This window comes from Aspergillus sclerotioniger, assembly GCF_003184525.1.
Source record: "Aspergillus sclerotioniger CBS 115572 chromosome Unknown BO94scaffold_48, whole genome shotgun sequence".
Lineage (NCBI taxonomy): Eukaryota > Fungi > Ascomycota > Eurotiomycetes > Eurotiales > Aspergillaceae > Aspergillus > Aspergillus sclerotioniger.
This window is the reverse complement of record NW_020291038.1, coordinates 1-20910: the sequence shown is the minus strand read 5'-3', so window position 1 is coordinate 20910 and position 20910 is coordinate 1. Positions and strand designations below refer to the sequence as shown.

At 51.0% G+C, this 20910-nt stretch overlaps 8 protein-coding genes across 8 annotated transcripts; 5 read left to right on the top strand and 3 right to left on the bottom strand.

Moving 5' to 3' along the window:
- Nucleotides 1–841: 841 nt before the first annotated feature.
- On the bottom strand, nucleotides 842–2489 carry BO94DRAFT_307846 (uncharacterized protein). The gene is made up of 6 exons (XM_025606805.1): nucleotides 2217–2489; nucleotides 2104–2170; nucleotides 1893–2045; nucleotides 1784–1845; nucleotides 1441–1738; nucleotides 842–1385 (listed from the first exon to the last, which is right to left on the bottom strand). The coding sequence occupies exons 1-6, from the start codon at nucleotides 2306–2308 to the stop codon at nucleotides 906–908; spliced, it is 1152 nt and encodes a 383-aa protein (XP_025461867.1). The 5' UTR covers nucleotides 2309–2489; the 3' UTR covers nucleotides 842–905.
- Nucleotides 2490–4116: 1627 nt separating this feature from the next.
- On the top strand, nucleotides 4117–6181 carry BO94DRAFT_579519 (purine-cytosine permease family protein). Its single transcript, XM_025615276.1, has 2 exons — nucleotides 4117–4839; nucleotides 4894–6181. The coding sequence occupies exons 1-2, from the start codon at nucleotides 4423–4425 to the stop codon at nucleotides 6019–6021; spliced, it is 1545 nt and encodes a 514-aa protein (XP_025461866.1). The 5' UTR covers nucleotides 4117–4422; the 3' UTR covers nucleotides 6022–6181.
- A 1016-nt stretch (nucleotides 6182–7197) lies between these two features.
- On the top strand, nucleotides 7198–10095 carry BO94DRAFT_579518 (HET domain-containing protein; the record flags this gene model as incomplete). The annotated part of the gene is made up of 4 exons (XM_025615275.1): nucleotides 7198–7337; nucleotides 7422–7631; nucleotides 7682–8955; nucleotides 9001–10095. The coding sequence occupies exons 2-4, from the start codon at nucleotides 7598–7600 to the stop codon at nucleotides 10093–10095; spliced, it is 2403 nt and encodes an 800-aa protein (XP_025461865.1). The 5' UTR covers nucleotides 7198–7337; nucleotides 7422–7597.
- A 90-nt stretch (nucleotides 10096–10185) lies between these two features.
- On the top strand, nucleotides 10186–10538 carry BO94DRAFT_307714 (uncharacterized protein). The gene has a single exon (XM_025606804.1). The coding sequence runs from the start codon at nucleotides 10315–10317 to the stop codon at nucleotides 10492–10494; it is 180 nt and encodes a 59-aa protein (XP_025461864.1). The 5' UTR covers nucleotides 10186–10314; the 3' UTR covers nucleotides 10495–10538.
- Nucleotides 10539–11687: 1149 nt separating this feature from the next.
- BO94DRAFT_528209 (uncharacterized protein) lies at nucleotides 11688–13040 on the bottom strand. The gene is made up of 3 exons (XM_025610414.1): nucleotides 12346–13040; nucleotides 12157–12270; nucleotides 11688–12073 (listed from the first exon to the last, which is right to left on the bottom strand). Exons 1-3 carry the CDS (start codon nucleotides 12988–12990, stop codon nucleotides 11870–11872), a joined length of 963 nt encoding a protein of 320 aa, XP_025461863.1. The 5' UTR covers nucleotides 12991–13040; the 3' UTR covers nucleotides 11688–11869.
- Nucleotides 13041–13443: 403 nt separating this feature from the next.
- Nucleotides 13444–15550, bottom strand: BO94DRAFT_590917 (carboxylesterase; the record flags this gene model as incomplete). Its single annotated transcript, XM_025616071.1, has 2 exons — nucleotides 13444–13890; nucleotides 13934–15550. 2 exons carry the CDS (start codon nucleotides 15548–15550, stop codon nucleotides 13444–13446), a joined length of 2064 nt encoding a protein of 687 aa, XP_025461862.1.
- A 1486-nt stretch (nucleotides 15551–17036) lies between these two features.
- On the top strand, nucleotides 17037–18035 carry BO94DRAFT_540442 (putative esterase/lipase). Its single transcript, XM_025612916.1, has one exon. The coding sequence runs from the start codon at nucleotides 17134–17136 to the stop codon at nucleotides 18013–18015; it is 882 nt and encodes a 293-aa protein (XP_025461861.1). The 5' UTR covers nucleotides 17037–17133; the 3' UTR covers nucleotides 18016–18035.
- A 743-nt stretch (nucleotides 18036–18778) lies between these two features.
- Nucleotides 18779–20910, top strand: BO94DRAFT_528205 (uncharacterized protein). The gene is made up of 2 exons (XM_025610413.1): nucleotides 18779–20103; nucleotides 20158–20910. The coding sequence occupies exons 1-2, from the start codon at nucleotides 19201–19203 to the stop codon at nucleotides 20794–20796; spliced, it is 1542 nt and encodes a 513-aa protein (XP_025461860.1). The 5' UTR covers nucleotides 18779–19200; the 3' UTR covers nucleotides 20797–20910.

Genomic DNA, 20910 nt, shown 5'->3' with positions numbered 1-20910 from the left:
GTCTCTAGTCTCCACAGTTTGAGAGTCTTGATTCTGCAGACGGTGTATCCACCGTAGTAGTATTCCGGTTTCAATCCCGAGGGTTTGGACGAGAAGGATATTAGTATTTCGTACTATCTATTACTTATTGAGTAGTAGATAAGTACAAAATGTGTCGGAATGAATTAATCATGCCATGCGGACACTAGGCTCGATTAAAACAAGCCTTTGGGATATCGCCCAGAGGGCTTGGTGAAGAGATGAGACTAGGTTTGTGGTAGGCTTGTAGCCGACCCGACCCGCTCCGTTGACTCGGTCCAGGTTTCAGCTCAGCCATCTGGGTGAATATTCAGGGGGAACAGGAACACTTGTCATCTCTCATCATTAGGTATTACTAGGGTCATAATCTATATACAAGAACATAAGAAATAATCGTGGTGAAATGGGATCGGCGATCGGAATCTCGCACCTACCATGTAGCGAAATCCGCGTGGTCGGCCGATCGCTAAATCGCCGGCCGAGATGGGGTCAAGTCCTAGGCAGACTCGCAGACGCACATTACGTGTACCGTCCGGTGGGACTGGCCACGGGGGTGTATAAATTACCTAAATTCGATGGCTGTGGCTGGACGGGTGATGGACGGTGGAACTGATCTGCTATCCAGTTGCTCGATGTGATCGGACAAATCCAAGGATGTGGATGAGAACCCCGCGGGGCCTCGGCGCAGAGAACTGTGGTTCGCAACCAGGACAGCGGGGTTGTGACTGCGCTGCAGGCCCTGCGATTGCTGCAGCCTGAGGGGCAAGGGGCTTTTGTTTCGTAAGATTGTCGTCGATTAGGGGTTTCCAACGAGGGGTTGACGCCGGGCTTCAGATCGTGGTCTGTCGGGTCTGCTGTTGCTGAACGCTGCGTAGTGTAGACTGGCATCAGTCCTTCTGGATAACAATTTCGGTCGTCTTCCTGATCATAAAGTCGTCCGGCCCATTCGACTGAGCCCAATCGGTGTTGTCACTGTCGGCAGACGCGGTCGACTTGTTTGTGATTTGTCCTCTCACCCCACCCATTTCAATAATGTTCTCTTCGCTCTCGGTGCGCGTCAATCCGTCCGCTCGTCCTGTCCGAGTGTCGTACATGCCCGTCATGTTCCGAGTCGATCGGGAATTCGCCCCCGATTTCCATCGCGCCTTCGAGGCATGGTCGGTTCCGTACTGCGCTTCGTCGTACCGACCATTGTTCGTGTATTGACTCGTCCGCAAAAAAGTAAGGGTCGATCTGGCCAGGCTCCAGACAAATGGCAAGTTCGTCACGTACATCCCGATCGACGCTTCGCGAAGGTACCAAAATTGGTAGCTGTCGTCATAGATGTTGTAAAAAGTGAAGTATTTGGAGATGATGGCGCAAGCAATCTATAGCAAATGACCGAATTAGTAGGAAGTAGGAAGCAGTCGGATAGAGACGCACCACTACAATACCCATGGAAAAAACAATGACCACGGGTAATTTCGTCTTCCAGGGCATCTTTGCGCGGATAAACATCGGCAACATCACGCACAGAATGGCAATGTCGGAGCTGAGATTGAAGACGCATTGCACTACCTCGTAGCGAAAGTAGGTGGAGCATTCTTTATGGGGTGGCGGGAGTGTCCAGTATCCGGACAGGGGGCGACAGTTGAGGAACAGCACCAGCTCCGTGGTGATCCAGCCGACAAGGGTGTACCCTGCAATGATTTTGACCAGGCGATGTTGCCACAGGTTGGTCCTAAGCCGGTCAGCTAGCCTCGAGGTTTGCTGGAAACGCACTTACGTGAGTCGGAAGTGCACCAGCAGCATACAAGCCTTGAGCGAGTAAATGGTGCAGAGCTGACACTGATCGCGAATTAGACGTGCTCATGTTAGGTTCGAAGCAAACATACGTTTTCAGAAGCAAACTCAATCTTGGAGCCCTTGACCCTCGCGGCAATTTCGGCGGCCGTAAATGTGTCGTAGAGACTGGCGGGCTCGTATAAGTTGCTTCCTCCACCATCGATGATGGAAATGTTCGTCACTACAAATGCCGTATAGAAGCCCTGAGAGTGTTAGAGGCACATAGTCTAGTGTTGTGTCCGGGCGGCGTGTTCGACCTACCACGGCGATCACCATGAGATAATCTTCAATCTGGAGTCGGAACCCCAACCGCTTGTATCGGGCAAACCTATCATCTTTAGTGGTTGTCCAAGGATGAAAATAGGTATACATACAGTCTCACCACAAACAGGAGAATGGCGATGCTGTACATGATCCAGGTCTGCACGACCAGGTCGTGCGGACTACCACCACCATCAGTCGACATGATTTTATGGGAGCGCAAGGAGAATCGACAGGATCATGGTCGCGGGGCTGCTATGGCCTAGATGTACGGGGTGCCAGCTTATGAACTTCTAGAAATGGCGTCCTGCCACCTCGGTGGCTTGCAAATCTTAGTCACCACTAATTTGGCGCGGGATGAATGTGCTTTAGTACGTAGTTTGCTGAAAGTGTTCTCGTGTGGTTCGTGTGCTCTCGTGCATGGGTGGCGGCACGGGCAGTAGATTGGGACGGCTGAGTGGCTATGGGGCAAACCACGACATTGTCGCTGACTGATTGCATGGCCCTCAGGATTGGAATCCCTGCTAGGCTGTATCCCTGCATAAACGAGAAAAGTCTGCACAAAGTCTATCCCTCGTAGCCGAACGAGCCGGGGTCCAACGTGCGTTCGATAGTCTGCACGGATTGGAGTCCAAAAACTGCTAACAGTGTAAAGGATCCAGCTAGTCGTGACGTCCTTGCTCGTGTACGGGATAGTGCAGCCACAAGGCTGGAACAAGACCACGGACTCGGAAAATCTCCGACGCTTGCCAATCGTTGCAACACCGGCTTCATCAGGAGATGGTCGGGGTGTCCCGACTAAGCTTCGGCTCCAAATAGCGCATCCACTGGGAGTCGGTGTCGGCCAGTCAGCGAGGCGGACGGACGTCCCGATTGCCACATCCAAGGTCACCCACGTTCTCGAATCATTAGACGATACGATAGTGTCCAGTGGTGATGAGCTGACTAGATGGCGAAACGAGGGTCTAGGATCTCAGTTTGCCGACCATATAGATTAATTGTGTGTCCATCCTCCACTCCAGAACCAGTCAACGGAGTAGTGTGGGTTGTGCCATTATATCAGAGAGCCTAGATAGCTCCCTTGAAGGAAAATACAGAGACTAAAAGACTGATAAGTACGAGTACGCGTCCAGGATGAAGCTCGCACTTTATCTCCGAAGGGATGAATGATTAGGTTTCACTTGGTCGGGCCAAGCCGTATAAATTGTCTTCCGTGCAAATCGCGTCGTAATTCAGCGACGGGCAAGTGCGAGAGGCTAAGCTGTACACAGTAGAGGACACTTTGACTAAAGGCGTGGGGACCTGGACCATGATGAGGAATGGTCCAAGCAGTGACCCTTGGCAGTGAGAGAGAGGCAGACAAGCAAAAGTCAAGACTCAAGAGGAAGAACGGAAGGGCGGCTAGACCTTCCGGTCACGAAGCGGGGCACGTGCCCCACTCGGATAAGGACGGGCCACACTCTGCTTGAGGACATCGCCTCATGAGCTATTTACTCTTAATATCGAGCTCTGTCGAGACCATCCCACTCATTCCACTTAATGGAGACCTAATATACACCATGCACCGTTAGATAGTAGCTGAAACTCAATCGAAGCCGAACGCTGCGGCCTGCAGCCTGCACGCCATCAGCCCATTTGCCCCTGGGCGGTGGAGGATCCGGCAGAATGTTAGTCCCTAAGAAGGTTTAGGCCGGTCATGTCAGCATTCAGCAACCCGAATCAGAAGACCTGACAAGGGTTTTTGACTAGGCCAGGGTCATGGCAGGATCCGGTATCCGGACCCTGGCAAGGTACACGACCAGGATCATGAACTGGGAGGGAAAGGCTAATCTTCACAATAAGATGATGACCGGGGACAACGAAGAGAAGGAAATGAAGTAATCTCTTAGCTTGAATTGCTAAGCAATGCGGGAAAGCGAGCCAAGCATGGATGCTGCCGCGCGGGTCCTGTCATTGGCGGGCACCTCGTGGCCAACAGAAAAAAAAAAAAAAAAAAGGCTAAGCGGCGAGGACCGAGGGACACTGGGACACACACTCGGACAGAAAGAGGAGTTGTTCTCCGTCGCCGCCAACAACATCCCATCGCCGGATCCAACTCTACCTTAGCTTTAACTTAGTCCCTGCTCTAGTGTCAAGTGCAGGGGGGCAAATCTCCCCTCATCCTCCATCCGGCTGTTAATTTTTCTTCCATCATGCAGCTGGGTTTGCAATAAATCCTCTTGACTTCTCTTCGACGCTTGCGTTGATTCTTTAATCTGCTGGTCTCAGCTTCTGCACATTTTCCGCGGCAGCTCGCAGACCTTTATCAGTGTACCCAACATGGCGGATACTATGCGTGATGAGGAGAAAGGCATCCGCGCCCCTCCGGCCGTGGAGTCACTCTCATCTCCCTCAGAAACCGGCAAGGAAATGTCTGCCTTTCCATCCTCGGGGAGTGCCTGGACGAGGTTCAACGAACGCATCCAGTCCATCAAGTTCCTTGAAAGTCGAGGTATTGAGCGTGTACCGGAGTCAGAGCGTCATGCCGCCTCCGCTTCCCATTATATGCAGATGACTTTGCTCTGGTTTAGTACCAACATCACCGCCAACAACATTGCCGTTGGTATGTACGGTCCACTGGACTACTCTCTGGGATTTGTCGATGCCTCCCTCTGTGCCGTATTCGGTGCTCTGCTCGGTGCGGCCGGTGTGGCGTATATGGGTACCTTTGGGCCACAGAGTGGTAACCGAACCATGGTAAGTAACGTTCACACCACCTGGGGAAGAAAGATCGCTAACCGCTGCTTGTAGGTCGTTGCGAGATACTTCATGGGTTACTACCCGAGTAAGATTGCCTGTCTCCTCAACATCATCATCATGCTGGGTTATGGAATGATTGACTGCCTCGTGGGTGGCCAGGTGCTGTCGGCGGTGGCGGATGGCGGCATGACGGTCGTGGTCGGAATCATCATCATCGCCGTCATCACCTGGATCGTCGTCGTCTTTGGCATGGCGCCTTTCCACGTCTACGAGAGATGGGCCTGGGTTCCCCAGCTCATCGCCATCTTCGTCTTGGTCGGCAGTGCTGGCCCCAAGTTCGACACCAACATCTCTTCCACTGGTGACACCCAGACCATCAACGCCAATCGGCTCACCTTTTTCTCGCTCTGCCTGTCCAGTTCCGTGGCCTGGGCCCCGGCTGGTGCCGACTTCTTCGTCTACTTCCCTCCTACTACCTCCAAGTGGAAGACCTTCATCATGACCTTCCTGGGAGTTGGTCTCGCTCTCTCCTTCGCCAACGTCATGGGTATCGGTCTCGCCAGTGGTACCCTTACCAACCAATCCTGGGCAGATGCCTACGACACCTCCTCTGGAGCTCTGATCCTGGCCGGCTACGAGGGGCTGGGCGGATTCGGCAAGTTCATGGGTGTCATTGTCGCCCTGGGACTGATCGCCAACAACATTCCCGGAACCTACTCTGCCACCCTGGGTTTCCAGATCATGGGCCGTCAGCTCGCCCGTCTTCCCAGATGGCTCCTCTCCTGCATTGGCGTGATCATATACACTGCTTGCGCTTTAGGTGGCCGGAACCACCTCTACGACATCTTCGAAAACTTCCTCGCCCTGATGGGATACTGGGTGACCATCTACCTGACCATCGCTCTAGAGGAGCAATTCCTCTTCCGTCGCACCCGTGGCTTTGACTGGGATGCCTGGGCCGACCGGTCCAAGTTGCCGATCGGAATTGCCGCTCTGGCCGCGTTCCTGATCGGATGGGCTGGTGCGATTGTCTGCATGGACCAAATCTGGTATGTTGGTCCGATTGCCAAGATGGTTGGATCGGATGGCGCCGATCTGGGTATTTGGGTGGGTGTGTCGTGGACGATGCTTGTTTACCCACCTATGCGGTGGTTGGAGTTGAAGAAGATCGGCCGATAAATTCTCTTGATGTGTCCAGAGTAATAGAGATGGGGTTGCTTCTCCGGTTCGAGACCGGAGGACGACGAAAAGATGTATATGCTTAAGCGATGTTTATAACGGTGCATGCCGATTTAGATAATGTGTTATGCTATGAGCAATATTAATGTTCAGTTCAATAAAAACTACACATACTTCACTGTAAATCAGATGTTCAACTATTTTTGAGGAAGACCTTAAACCTGATTCCTTTCAAGTATTCCTACACATGCCGGGAACATCTATGTTTCCTTGGGTAACTATCCAACTTTCAAAGCCAAACACCAGGGGCTTACATTACAGTGCTTTTAGGCATATTTTCTCGTATTGGCTATCCATCATTTCTAGTCATCTTTAGGCTTATAATTAACCCAAGAGAAAAGCATATAAAACCTCCCTCCCAATCGATCCAAGAAATCAAATACCATATCGTCTGGGGTATCGGTAATGACAGGCGTAGAGATTAGGAAAGGAAATGGCTCATAGTCTGTGGTGATGGGCGTTTATATTCCTAATGGTTGTAGAATGTAAGAGTTTTTTTTTTTGGAATTTGGTAGAAATCCTGAGTATATGGGATAGCGATGGTGATGTGTTCCTCTTTGTAGATTTGGTGGGTGGCTTCTTTAGGTGCTGGGTGGTTTTTGTTGTTTGTGTGGGGTAGGAGTGGATGGAAGGGAAATAAACCGCCAATCTTACAGTGAGAGTTTGAGATTTATTTGTGAAGCTCGGGGCGGATAGATGATTATATTATTTAATAAAATGGTGGGATAATAAATGCCGAGTAGCTCGATAAATAGGAGATAGTATAGGACATGGTCGTTGAGGCTGGCTCACGACCACCATTAATGTCGCTTAGCTTATAGTTGGTGCGGGTTTGGAGCTTGGTGGGTCAGTGTTCTAACCTGTAAACAAATGCTTTGGTATTTTGCGAGTAGGTGAGGGTGGATTTTATTTTTGTGGTCGGGATGAAAGGATATGCATGTGTGCCCGAGAACAATACGCCGCTTATTTTATATGGAGGGGGGTCCATATGCTCCAAGGTGGTGCATAGCCTTGCCCCAAAGTGGTATCGTGCTGGCATCGAATCACAGTCACTGATAGGACCTGCAGCCGCCGGACCCGGTGTTGGCAGGTGGGGGATACAGCATTCCATGATTAGGCCCACGCAGCCCCCTAAATTGTTTGGAATAGCATCTATGTTCAGACCGAGTATTCTTTTGTTTCTCAGATGAAAGTATCCTTTGATTTCTCAGCTGGATAAGAGTATATTACGCTGGGATCATCCGCCTCTCTTCTTGGTGAGTTGTGTTATAGACTATGGCTGCCAGTTATATTGGAAGTCCAGAGCTTCTAGGTAACAGAACTGCTAACTTCCTTAGTAGTAGTGCGTCCATGATTCTGCAATCCAGTGATGTGTCCAGTCATATCGTCTGAGGTATACGAACCTGGTCAACAATAGCTGAGCCCACGCATCAGAGCCGTAATTAAGGGTACATCGAGAGGATCCCCCGTTGACCTCACTGGAGTATAACAGTCATGAATTGAAAGAAGCAGGAAGATGGCTCCCAATAATGATTGCACGGTTGTGAAAGGTAAGGATGCCCTAAGCCTGTATGGTTCCTTCCGTACTCATCTCCGCCAGTCGAAATAAATGAATCAATGCCAAATGGGATTACAACAGACCCTATGTCCGAGCCTTGTTCCATATGTTTGGATATCTTCCACCACAAGAGGCTTGAGATCTGGTACAATATATATGATTACATACAGCCTGAAATCCCAGGTTTGACTCTGGAAGACTGCAAATTTTTATTTCACAGGTGCCCTCCACCTCTTCCTGAATATGAAGTTAATCTTTGCACGTTCTGTGCACACCTTAGGCTTGAGTGTTTGGTAGAGACTTCATTGTATGACCTGCACATATCCCGATCTCGGATGCCAAAGGCAAGCCTCGGCAATAAACCTGGTGGTTATTTAAAAGTTCTGCTGGATCGGGTCTCAGACACAGTGGCCCGAAAGAACAGCTGCTCCTTATGTGCACTTATTGCAGCAGTGTTTACTGGTCGGAATAGTGTCGACCCAAGCCAACATGCCGTTCTCGAGATAACTCCATACACGATGAGCAAGATCACATTCCGAGCAAGAGATAAGAGTGGTGATGAGACATACGGCATATCTCTCCATGGCAACCACTATTCTGATAAAATCAAGAACCCAGGCTCCATGCTCGACTGCAGCGTGAGCAGCCACATTGATTGGCCAGCCGTTACGCAATGGATTACAGAAAGTCTGGACGGCGTCAAGAAAAAGCCCCAAAGCTACGAGTTGAATAAGCCTCCGGATGAGTTCCGTGTGATTGATGTCCAGGAGCTTCGCGTTGTTCTGGCACCAACACCCTGTGAATATATGTGTCTCAGTTATGTTTGGGGGCGAACCACTTCATTCCATGCGACCAGTCGAAATATCTCCCGTTTAGAACGACCAAATAGTCTGGCAAATCCCCACCTACCGCGAACCATACGAGACGCCATCAAAGCTTGCGCCCTTCTTGGCGGAAAATACCTTTGGGTTGATAGACTTTGCATCTTACAAGATGATGATAGTCCGTCCAAGAAAGTCCAGATAGATGCTATGGGTGACATCTATAAAGGTACTCTCCTGACTCTAGTAGCTCTGGAGGGCACAGACTCAGACTATGGCCTACATGGCGTGTCTCCTGACTTGGAGAGGACAATAAACTATCGACTGCAAATCGGGGGCAAGGAATTTTTCAAGTACCCTACGAGTCTCTATCAGTCTTGTGATAACTCGACGTGGGATACCCGCGGCTGGACCTTTCAAGAGAGGATACTATCTCCTCGGCTGCTTTTCTTTACAGCCAATTCCATTTATTACGAAAGCGACACTCAGAATGAAGTCAAGAAAGATATCAAATGATGGGCAGATATCACGGATATGAAGATCTACGACCCAATATACGACCAGGCAGGTTCTAGTTATGAAGAGATGGTTTCCGAGATTCAATACAGAAACTTTGGCATTGAGGAGGATATCGTCAACGGTTTTGCTGGTGCGCTGGAAGAATTCGTGGGGAAAGGGAACCATCGGTTTTCGATGTCGTTGGTACATTTCGATGAGGCAATTACATGGAACCGTACAGGTAGCTCTCCAGCGGTCCTGTGCGCAACACGAGGCAGCACCGTATTTCCCTCATGGTCCTGGGTGTCGATCAGAGGATTTGTATGGTTTGTGGATGGGCTTAACGCCGTTCCTGTGGCATCCTGGGCTGTCATTGATGGTATGGCAAGTGAGTTTCGGTGGTTGAAGGCTGGTGACGAGAATCACCTGCATGAGGACGCGATTGCGGTGGGGACGCTTCTGTGGAGCCATGACTGTTTGAGAACACCGATTCCGCTTGATCTCAAAACTTCGTCCGGCTATGATGTGTACCTGGAACTTTTCAGGCAAAAATTCCCAACGCAAGGGGTCTTCAACGCGGCTTCTGGCGTTTGGCCAGGCGGGCAACAAGGATTCCCAGATTTGCGTGAAAGATTCACCCAACAGCAGATAGAGGCCGGTAGGCAGTCTTTATCTATCTTGGCTCATTCGCAGACAATCGTGCTGGCCTTGATCCCACCAAGACGCCGAGACGATAAATGGGGACTCCACTACCAAGGCCAGGATGTCGGCACCATGGCGTTTGATTTAAGAGCGAAACATGACGAAGCACTGAGACATACGAATCTGGACAACGAACCACAAAAAATGGAGTTTCTGGCTCTCTCAGTTTCATGGGTATTCGCAGAACCAGAAGAGAATTACTGGTACAAAAACCCAGTCGACGAACTCGATGACACAGGAAACTTCAAAGCCACAAATCTTGGTTATTACTTGGAAAAAGACAAAAGGTCCAGGCTGGAGGACTTTTCCATGAGCGTGATGGCCATTGAAACAACTGATGATGGGATTTCGCGTCGATTGGGCTTCGGTAGGATTTCTTTCATAAAATGGCTGACAATTCTGAATCCTACATTCAAATCGATTGTTCTTCAATGAAACTGTTTATCCCGCTGTGGTGCATTCCGTACTTAATGACACAGTAGACTTGGAAGATACATAGTAGCCCAAACGGGTTGGCAGTGAGGGCAGCGAGATATATGTTGACATGCCAGGACTGACCAGCATCTAGCTGTGGTTTCTGGTCTAGTTGGCAGACAAACTGGTTAGAAGTATCTGATAAGAGACTGTTATCAATGATAGCAAGATCTGTCCTGGATGACTCGACCAGCATCATCACAATATGCTCTTATATTTCCTAGAGTAGCCCGTTCTTGCTTGTCACATTCATCAAAGTCGATAGAGTATCTCCTAGCATATCAAGAACAGGAAAAGGAAATCATCCAATCGACAAGCCAGATGCTAAGGAAGAGGGATGGTCATTTTGCCAGGCGGTGAATAAGACAACCCTAGGTGCCTTTTCTGCCACCGCCAAATTGAACACTTTTCGCCGAAACTTTTTCGGACCTGTACTTTCTTAAGTCCGCTTATTTCCGGCGTTTTTGATGCGAGGTTCAATGGGTTCTGCCTATAAGACGGTGTGAACTTGGTGTTTGTCACCAGACTCGTGGCCCTGCCAAGAAGATCTTATGTGCAGAGGCTTAAGCCTGCATTACTTTGATTACTTTGAGTACTTCGATAAGGTCCAAGATCATGATGTTATTGAACTTTATAAAGTATACAGTTTCTGAGGATTCCGGAGATTCACATTATAGGGAGTAATCACATATTATAATCTGTTATTGACTTGTAGACATGCTGGATCTAATGATCATGACAAAAGAATGCAGCGTATGGTTTCTATCAATCTGAGCTGTGGTTATTGGAATCCACCCACATATGAGATCTAGACTGCGTTGTAGTACAAAGGGAAGTATGTTGTGGTTCAGTATAAAGATGACCAGAACCAACAACCATCTCACAGCTCTCGTAACTACCAATATGGGTGACTGTTGATCAATCCGCCCTACCGTCCATGCTTCAGTTGGCGGAGATGGGGGGCAAGAATGATAGGCAGGAAGGGAGGCAGATTATGATGTAGCCGGTGGGTGTGGGATGGCGATGTTTTTGGTAGACGGCCGGTGACGGCGTGTCTTTTGCATCCATTGTCGCTGGGGAGGGGTGCAGAGGAAGAACAGGAAAGTGAAGTATGGGAGTTTGGGCAGGATGAGTGGAAGATTGTCTTGCGGTTGAGTTTGATCAGGACTTATTTTGATTTGGGGAGAGGGGGGAGGCGTCGTTGGAGATTCGGGGGGTGGTACTAGGTTTGGGAATCGCCTGTTTCTGAGTGATTGGTTAATTGGGCTTTTGTGTGTGCTTGTGTCTTAATCAATTGGTTTTATTGTGGATATTCGAGTTTCGTTGTAAAACTTGCATAGAATAGACTTGCAATTATGTTCTAATAGTAGTTCTATGGAGTAAATGGGTTTTAGATTTATTTGAATGGCTAAAACCCCATTCAACCCGCATTCATGATCAAACAGATAAGTTATAAGATTGGTGTGGCTTTATCGCCTTCCATTAGGCGCATTCTCCGTATGGTGCTAGAATCTATTTATACACTGTTCACGCTGGATCTGATCTTTTTCGCCCCTCAATTTCCATAGATAGATTAAATGGGTTGAGATATGTAGTTTTAGTTCCGTAAGACTATTTTAACAGTAAACCATGTACATGGGATAATAAAATGCTTCGTCTATAGTGGTCACCAAGTCCGTCATGTCATGAATCGCAATATAAACACTGAACTGAAATGCATCAGGTTATGAACCACTCACTCCACCTTCTGCCTCTTCCACGTCATAAACACCACATAATACTCTTCCTCCACCGTAGGATCATAGTCCAAGTCTTCCTTCCCATCCCCTTTCCCTTTGCCACTGTCATCCCTCAACGGCACCAACTTTGGCACTCTCCCGACCCTCCCTCCCTCATCCTCACTGCCACTTCCCTCCCACTCCCCCTCTCCGTCTCCTCCCTCAACACCTCCTCCCTAACCCCAATCCACCTATACGCCCTCTCCGCCCCCTCATTCACCAGAAACCACCCCTCCTCCTTCACAAGCGGAAACTTCCACCCCCTGGCCATCTTCACAATCGCATCCAACTGATCCCGTTTCCTCATAACCGTCTCAAACTCCACCACCAACTCCTCCAACCAAGGCACATACACAAACTGATTTCCCCACGCCTCATCATCCTCCTCCTCCTCCCCCTCTTCTTGCCTCCTCCCCATCTCCCCCGCCGTCACCCTCCCCCTCTGAAACGGATCAATCCCCAACATCTCATCACTCTCCCAAAACCACCAATCAGAATGCCGCAACGTAAGGGTCAGTTTCTTCGGAAATACCCCCTTGTTCACAGGCACATCAAGGCTGTTGAGGGCCCGCCCCCAACTCCCCTCTAGATAAAACTGCTGCGTGAAGAATGCCACCTCCCTAACCGCTCCTCTTTGCATAGCCGTCATCCGGGAAAAATATTCCTGGGGGGATGCGGGATTGCGGACATGTGGGGGTGCACGATAACACCAGAATGTATGTGCTGTGAGGGATGGGGGGAGAAGCGATGCCTCGGAGTAGATCTGTTGGCATGTTTGGAGGAGAGCGGTGGAGATGCGCTTGGGGCTTTGGAAGCCGGGCCGGTAGTAGAGGGCTTGGCGGCGGTAGGCGCGGGTGGTGGGGTCGGAGGCCGGGGCGGATTCCAGGGTGTAGGCGTAGATCTTGTTGCGGAGTTCCGGGGGGAGGTGAGTGAAGAGCGGGCTGGTGGTTTGCGGAAGGGCGGGGAGGGACGGAGTGAGGGGGGCGGGTGGAGGTGGAGGAGGGGAAGGGGACGGCTTGGGAGGACGGCGGGATCGGATGCGCCAGCGGCCGCGGCGGCTGTGGGGAGTTGTGTCCATTATTTGTTGGATGGTTGGATGACTGGTGATTTGATGGGAATTGATGTGTGATTAGTGGTGGTGATTTAATGTAGGATGGGTAGTTGGAGGATTCTTTATAGTAATATTTGTTTGCGCTACGAGGCTGGGGTGGATGCCTGTTAGGCAGAACCCCTTCCTAATGGGGTAGCCGACTGACGGCTTGCAACCAAGTTGACGGCGGGCATGAGTCACGTCACACGATGCACCGCCTGGTTGGTCCGCGTCTGACATGGACAAGGCTGGATATTACGGGGCCCGAGTGTTGGCCAATCAGTTGAAACGTAAAAGGGGTAGTGAGATGCTTGGGTCTACTAGTATTCCAGGGAATGCCCGTGTATTCACAACTGTTGGTGACCTAATCTGCATGCTTGTCATCATATTCATATCTCGTTGGCAAGTGAGAACACGGAACCACCCATAGCTTAACTCATCTCAGATCAATGTCGTGTATGGAAGCAGAACTTTGCAGTGTGCTAGGTCTGGCAGCATCGACTGCGCCAGTGGAGGATACTGCAGGTTCGCAATCTCCGGACTGTACGTCGTGTATTCCGGCCAAGACCAATTCTCGAAGAATTCCAATGTGCTGTTATACCCCCGAGTTTTGAGATACTCCTGATTGACATTAGGATTTCCGGTGCGAGCAAACGACGCCCACATGTCTTGAACTGCATTGGTATAGTAGACATCCTCGTCCACCCGGATAGGCTGATCAAACAGATAGTAGGTGCCAAACACCTCATACAGATCGCTCGAATAGCATCGGTAGTAGGGTGTCTCGGGCCTGCCAACCGGAAACGTGCACAGATCGTAGTAGTCGTAGTAGGAGAGTGCGTAGCCCCCGATGTATAACATAGATCCATTGGACATCAAAAGCACTGACTGCAGCACCAATTTCGTGGAGCTCATACCCCAGGCAGGTTACCTGAGCATCAGTGGCAACATTGATGCTTGCGTTGTAGACATCAGAGAAAGTCTTGGCCAGATCGCTAGTATAATTGCTGGAGTAGCCCTCAATTTGCCATTGACCCGAGGTCACAATTGCTTCGGCCTGCTTAGGAGTGATCTGCGAATTGTTCAATAGAATCTCCAGATTCTCCTTCCAGCTAGTTACATTCGGATTCAACACCGTTTCCAGCAAAGACTGAGCTTCCTCCGGCATATGCCCACTCAGATACTTGATGTTGCGGCTGATGTATGGCTGTCCCTTAGCCAATTGAGCCCAGGATATGTCAGGCACATAGATCTGGTCGACGATGGTCTTCCACGAAGTGAGCTCGCTATAGGTCAGGTTGAGCAGTGTCTCGGCAGGGAGTTCCTGCAGGCACTGCAGCCTCTCGTACCCTGTATTATTACAATACTTGTTGAGAACAGGCACATTTGTAGCAGCAGCAACATCTGGGGCCGTGTCGTGACCACGGCCAGCGGACTGCAGAATAACCCCGTTGAACAATCCTTCCCCGTAAGGAGAGGTAAGCACATCGATAACAGAGCCACCTCCAGCAGACTGGCCGAAGATGGTGACATTATTCGGGTCTCCACCAAAATCAGAAATGTGCTTCTGCACCCAACGAAGTGCAGACAGCTTGTCGGTCAGAGCATAATTACCGGGGATTATATCGTCGCCGGTAGTAAGATAGCCAAAGATATTAAGTCTGTAATTTGGCACGACGAGTACGACATCCGAGCGACTGACCAGGCTGGCACCATCAAAGGTGGAGTCGGTCCCGGTTCCGGTGGTCTGACCACCACCATGATACCAGAGCATCACCGGCTTGAGGGGTGCCGAAGAATTGGCTGCAGGAAGCGAGGAGCTGTACACATTCAAATACAGGCAGTCCTCACTGTTGCCCCAGGGGTTCAATCCATACGCATTCCCGTCAAACCAGCCGTATTGCAGACAGCCGGCACTATAACGTGTTGCATCCACGTAGCTTGCACTCCAATCCTCGGCATACCGAAAGCGTAGAGCGCCTGTTGGCGGTTTGGCAAAGGGGATGCCAATGAAACGAAAGGCCATGTGGTCACGGAGACCTTCAAACACGGTGCCATTGCTTTCTACACTGACGGTGGGGAACTTGGAAGAGTCTGTATCAACGACGCTGACAAAGGGTGCGCTGTTTGTGCAGACAAATGCAGAAGTGGAGCTGGGTTTGGACACAGTGCCTTGCCAATCCACAGGACACGACGAGGAGCATGACGACCAAAAGGTCTGGTTTTGGTCGATGACACCGAGATATTGCTGGTAGGAAAGCTCATAGGTGTGGTCATCAAAGTCCTCACAGCCCAAAAGGGTCTCATTGTAAGCCTCACAAATGCTGACAGCTTGCGAGTAGCTGACAGGAACGTTGACAAAGAGTGCACTCGGCCGTGTTCCATGCGTGGACCAGTTGCCATTGTTATGGAAGAAAACGGTCAAATCATTGCTGGATGGATCAGTGGAGGCTCTCGCGAGTGCTGGAAAGAGTGTGCTGGTGCAAGAAAATGCCCATGCATATAATTGACGCATTTCGCGGCGGAGCTTGGAACCCTGGAAAGCCATAAACAGTCACAAGAATGTTTAGAATGAAAGTGAGATAGAGACGAGACAACCATGTTGATTGACTTGGGATTTTATAGTTTTGTTCTGGCATCCCCTCAATCCTTCGGGCATAGCAGCCCAACATGAAAGTAGTGGGGACAGGAGATGATGCACCTGGATCCGAAGGGAGCTCTCCTGATGCAGCAAACACGATACCATGGTAGTGCGGGGAACGGTACATAGTCTGCATTGTCACTGCGTCAAAGCAACGACGGCATCCATGGCACCATCAGAGATGCTCCTTCTAGTCGATTGGCCGGTTCCACCGAATAATCGTTGCCCAGCCCAAATCTGACAAGCCAGAAGCTATAACCGGGCTAAAGTCTTCCGGTCCAAACGGTTTGGCCCGAACACCCCACGTTCTGACAGCTTAGGTCCTTTTCGGCAACGTCCTCCGAAATCCCTGATCTGATCCACAATTGCCAGACCAAAGTCGACTAGTCTCCACGCAGTCCCGCATTGACTAGTAGACTGTCAGCATGGTAGGTTGGAAACTAAATCATCTGATATCGATATCCCCGTGGGGAGCAAGAATCAGACCGGTGAGACGGATCATCCCCGAGCTGTGTGCTGAGTGCGGCCTATGCTTGTCTCTAGTGGGACTCAGACACGGTGGACAATCCATGATGACTTAGTTCTCATACTTTCCCTTCTAGCTCGGTTGAGAGGATGCTTGATTGCGTTAGCTTGTCTGGAGAAGGCTCTTATCTAGCCCACATTGCTAGGTCAAGGCTTTAAAAGAAGGCTGACGTTTCCACGCCAGTGATTTGGTCCGCGCTTGTCGGTGGTATTCAACGCAAGTAGATCTCTGTCTCTGCATGTTCCGGACCTTGCGGGTTGCAGAGGGGTAGGTTCCAGCAATTATTCTTTTCGTCACATTGAAAGTATCATGCCACGCAACTGTGCAACGGTCTTCGGCCGAGATCTGGGCTTTCAGTGATCCAGTCCTCTTTGATGATACAAGGATAGAAACTGATTAGGTAGCGGGCGATAGGAGGATGGGGGGTAGAATGGGGACCCCGTCTTTAATGTATTATCGTGAAGTGCAATCATCAACGCACAACTGTGCGGTTTTTGACACCACTCATGGAAAGCATCTCTATGAGGTCAGCATCCTTATATCAGTACTATATCACAATGAATGGTCACCCTATCTCCAGGAACCCGAAAATATATACCCGTGCGCAAATGCGACCACAGGAACATCGTCAAATTATTCCAGTGCACCTAGCTCAACTGATTCAGCGCCGCCGAGTTGCCTTGGAATGCAAAAATATATAGGGCTTGAAACACCTCAGTCGCGTCGGCTACCCCGTAATCAACTGCAGCTATCTTATCTTAGTGGAACCCAATACCGCTGCCGGCGGCGAAATATTCGTCATCGATGGGTGGACCGAAACAACTGAGGGGAAATTAATCTCGGCACAACTTTGCTGTCTTCATGCCTCCTATTCACTTCCAGCCACATCCACTCCCCTATACTGCCTCGTGATGGATGGCTGTTAGCCTTTCTTCAAGCCGATTTCATCTTAACGTCACTCGCAATGTTCTTCCTCGTCTACCTCTACTACAAATTCCTTGCGGTCGTGATCAGGAAATTCCTCGGCCCCAAGAGAGAAATCAAGGCCACGCCAGATGACGTCTATCAGATCCAGTCACGCGACGCAGGGCGGACAATCAAAGCCCACGTCTACCGAAACGTATCCGCCTCCACTGAGCCAATTCCCGTGCTGATCAACTTCCATGGGAGCGGATTCCTGCTGCCTCTTCACGGCAGCGACGACGCATACTGTCGTCAGATGAGCCGCGAAACCGACCGTACGGTCCTCGATGTCCAGTACCGTCTAGCACCGGAGAACCCCTTCCCCGCGGCTCTCAACGATGTCGAGGACGTCGTCAAGTGGGTTCTGGGACAGCCCGAGAAATATGACCTCCGTCGCGTTTCTCTCTCCGGCTTCAGCGCCGGTGGCAATCTCGCTTTGGCCGCTGCAGCTAACCTGTTCCCAGCGGACAGCTTCCACTCCGTTCTGGCGGTATATCCCGTCATTGACCTGCATACGGATCCTGCTCTGAAGACCGCACCCGATACATCAGGAAGACCAATTCCGGCTAGAATGTCAAGAATTTTCGACAGATGCTACACGCATACCGCGTTTGATACCCGTGATCCCAGGATATCACCGCTTTATGCTAGTGCCGACCGCTTCCCTGGCCGGGTCATGATTGTTACTGCGGCGTGTGATAACCTTGCGCCTGAGGCAGAGGCTCTGGCGGAGAAGATTGCCAAGGAACCCGGGAAGCTGGTGGTGCGGCAGCGGATGCCGGGCTGCAATCACGGCTGGGATAAGGCTGCTCGCGCGGGAACGGTGCAGGGGGATGCTAGAGAAAAGACCTATGCCATGGCTGCAGCGATGTTGTCCAGGTAGAATTTATATCTGAGTCATAGACAACCTTTTAAACAAAGAATTCTCCTTTTGCCTCATGTCATCCCACCTGTAGAGAATACGGTGAGGCTGTCAGTCAAACCATTGCGACATCAGACCACCCCTCCTACCTAGTCTGGCACTAGGGGCGACCCAGCAGCGTCCCCCACCCCATCAGTTGGAGTGATCAGCACGCTACTGGACGAGGGGAGAAACATGACGAAGAGAAGGGTCCGCACGAAAAGCAAGCTCAGGAACAGTGGGCCACAGGCCAATCCTTGGATGAAGCAGCCCAGCATCTGAAGCGGCGGTTCCTGGCCTTAAGCCATGGTGTTGCAGTGGCTGAAACCACGGATAGCGTTGTTGTGGTGCCGGACGACCGACGAGCCTGCCCTATACCCTACCCTGTGGCCCAATTGGGGGGGTGGTTTTAAGTTCGACCATCCGGGTAATTCTCTGGAAATACGCGGGTATTGTATCCATTACGATCTGGTGCCTGAGACAGGACCGGGGATGATGGAATGGCTGACAGGTTGTCATTCACAATGTCCATAATATTAGTAGTATTCCCTCCGAACCCCAGGGGTAGCAATCAATCAATCCCCGGTAAAGGTCTGACCATCAGCAGCATCAGCAGCATCAGCAGCTTAGTTAGTAATATTTTCTGCACCAATCTGCCCCGTTTCTAGTGCCATCCTCCCCATACACAGAACAAACCCCCCCATAGTGATAGTGGATGCGTCGTTTAATAAGGAAGAATCGGTCAGGCGGGCCGTGGGTCGCAATAATAACAATAACGAACTTGAGGCCCAAATCAGGTTGTCGCATTGCCTGCGCTGCTCGCTGTTGGCCCGCCGCAGAGTAATAATCCTCGCTCTCATTAGCTCATCCCTCTGCTCCTCTCGTCCACGACTCGCCCTCCTTTCTTCTCCCTCTCCCATCCCGTCCTTTCCAGTATTCGCCCCTCCCCGCAAGTCGGATGCTGCTCTTGAGCGCCTCCCTCTCGTCCACCGTGCTTCCAGTACTGTGGACGAGTCTTCTAGTGTTGTGCGACTCGCGCCCTTGAAACAGACCCCCTTTTCTATATCTTTGGTGCCCCTCCCCCTTTTGGGCGCCTTCTGCATATTATTCTTAGTGTCGGATTAAGCTCCATGGGTGATTGCCATTCCGCCTATCTGCAATTGCATCATGGAGCCGACCAATTTTACCGAGGACGACGAGTCTCGGTATCGCAGTGAGGTTCTCCTTTTATCCTCCGAGGAGTTAGAAACGGCGCAGGAACAAAAACTGGTCGACGATGCACGCCAGCTGGGTCTGAAGGTGCCGGAAGTCGAGGTGGTGGCATCGCTGGCCGCGTCCATTGCCTCGGGAATGGTGGACCTGTCCTCCCCGATCCTATCCTCCGGCTCCTCCACCGATCGCAACTCGACGCACGAAGCCACCCCGTCCCTTGAAATCCCGCCTCCCATCGACCAGCTCGCCTCGTCTCTCTCCGCATTTACCGTGGCCTCTGAGCCCGCCCAGGGGGGCAGTACCCGATCGCTCGCCTCGTTGTCCACTCGGCCGACATCCTATAGCTCATGTGAGGGAAGATTGATCCCGGGGATTGACAGCCTTGCGGCTAGGCCGCCAGGGAATCGGGCGTCGATGTTCAGCGTCACTTCTGCAGATAAAAGAGAACGGAGAAAATCTACGCTAAAATCGGCAATCGGGAAGATCCATTTCAGGAAAAAGCGAGCGCCCTCTTCCGTTTTGCTCCCGCCGGCTGCGCAGATCACCGTCGCCAAAGGCGAGAAGGGCGTTGAACGAGTATTCGTGGAGTCGAGGTTGTCAGAGTCGCAGAACACAGATTCACCGGATGAAGAGAACCAGGTCTTGCGGCTGGAGATTCCCGTCTTCGACAATGAGTCACTACAACGGAGCTTAGACGATATACAATTGCGCCAGATGCGCGACTCTCAAGTGTCGCAGAGGAACCGGCATAATACTTTCCAGGATGCATTTATGGCGCAACTACGACGGCGCCAGCAATCCATCGTCGCCGATCGACTTGCAGAGAACAAGCGCCTGGAAGTGAAGAAGCGCGAAAAGGTATGTATCTCTTGAGTTGGTCTCCTAGCTTATAGCTTAATGCTGACTTTGTAGAATACTATCGATGCTGCCCGGATGGAGGAACGGCAGCTGACGGTGGAAATGGAGCAGATGCGAGAATTCGAACGGGCCAAACTGAACTCGCGCACACGCATAAAGTACATGGAAGGGTACTTCAACAACACGAGTCCACCGCCATCGCCCGTCAGCTCGGCAGCGGACACACCGGGTCGCAAGTTCACCGCGCAACACAAAGCCCAGTTAGCGCAAGAATATCACGACCACAACTCCATGGATCAGCTACACCAGGCCAAGATCAAGGTGTTGCGCGAGCGGCAGGAACTGCGCCTCCAGGAGGCGATCGCGCGGATGGAACGGGAACTGGACGACTTGATCGACAAACATGCCCTGGAGTTCGCACAGATGCAACAGCGGCATCAACAGGAAGAAGGCGAGGTTCTTCAAGCGTTTGAGGCAAAAAAGTCCAGGTTACGACATCGCTGGACCCTGCAAGAGGCCATCCTGCGTAAGAAACTAGAGGATCAACACGGGCAGACGTATGGGCCGCTGCATCCTCTGTCGTTCAGTGACTCGCATTACGACACGCGAGACTCGGCCATTTGCGTGGCCGACCCCGGAGCTGCCAGCGGTGATGAGGGACCGGCGCAGAAGAGAGGGGGACAGGTGCTTTGATTACGATGTGATGCCTAAGTGATACCCTTTCTTTTGGTCATGCATATATGCAGCTCCTACTAATGTCTATACTCGCTTCTACTTGTAATTACTTTCGATTTTTTATATTCTGCT

Excerpts from the sequence above, each read along its gene's own strand:
- BO94DRAFT_528205 (XM_025610413.1), top strand. The coding sequence starts at position 19,201 with ATGGAGCCGACCAATTTTACCGAGGACGACGAGTCTCGGTATCGCAGT. Across the intron at positions 20,104-20,157 it reads AAGTGAAGAAGCGCGAAAAG|AATACTATCGATGCTGCCCG; the intron begins GTATGTATCTCT and ends CTGACTTTGTAG.
- BO94DRAFT_528209 (XM_025610414.1), bottom strand. The coding sequence starts at position 12,990 with ATGGACACAACTCCCCACAGCCGCCGCGGCCGCTGGCGCATCCGATCC. Across the intron at positions 12,271-12,345 it reads ATCCGTTTCAGAGGGGGAGG|TTTGTGTATGTGCCTTGGTT; the intron begins GTGACGGCGGGG and ends TGGGGAAATCAG. Across the intron at positions 12,074-12,156 it reads GGGGGTGGAAGTTTCCGCTT|GGAGGAGACGGAGAGGGGGA; the intron begins GTGAAGGAGGAG and ends GGAGGTGTTGAG.
- BO94DRAFT_307846 (XM_025606805.1), bottom strand. The coding sequence starts at position 2,308 with ATGTCGACTGATGGTGGTGGTAGTCCGCACGACCTGGTCGTGCAGACC. Across the intron at positions 2,171-2,216 it reads CTCCTGTTTGTGGTGAGACT|GTTTGCCCGATACAAGCGGT; the intron begins GTATGTATACCT and ends TAAAGATGATAG. Across the intron at positions 1,386-1,440 it reads TTTCCATGGGTATTGTAGTG|ATTGCTTGCGCCATCATCTC; the intron begins GTGCGTCTCTAT and ends CATTTGCTATAG.
- BO94DRAFT_579519 (XM_025615276.1), top strand. The coding sequence starts at position 4,423 with ATGGCGGATACTATGCGTGATGAGGAGAAAGGCATCCGCGCCCCTCCG. Across the intron at positions 4,840-4,893 it reads AGAGTGGTAACCGAACCATG|GTCGTTGCGAGATACTTCAT; the intron begins GTAAGTAACGTT and ends CGCTGCTTGTAG.
- BO94DRAFT_540442 (XM_025612916.1), top strand. The coding sequence starts at position 17,134 with ATGTTCTTCCTCGTCTACCTCTACTACAAATTCCTTGCGGTCGTGATC.
- BO94DRAFT_307714 (XM_025606804.1), top strand. The coding sequence starts at position 10,315 with ATGACTCGACCAGCATCATCACAATATGCTCTTATATTTCCTAGAGTA.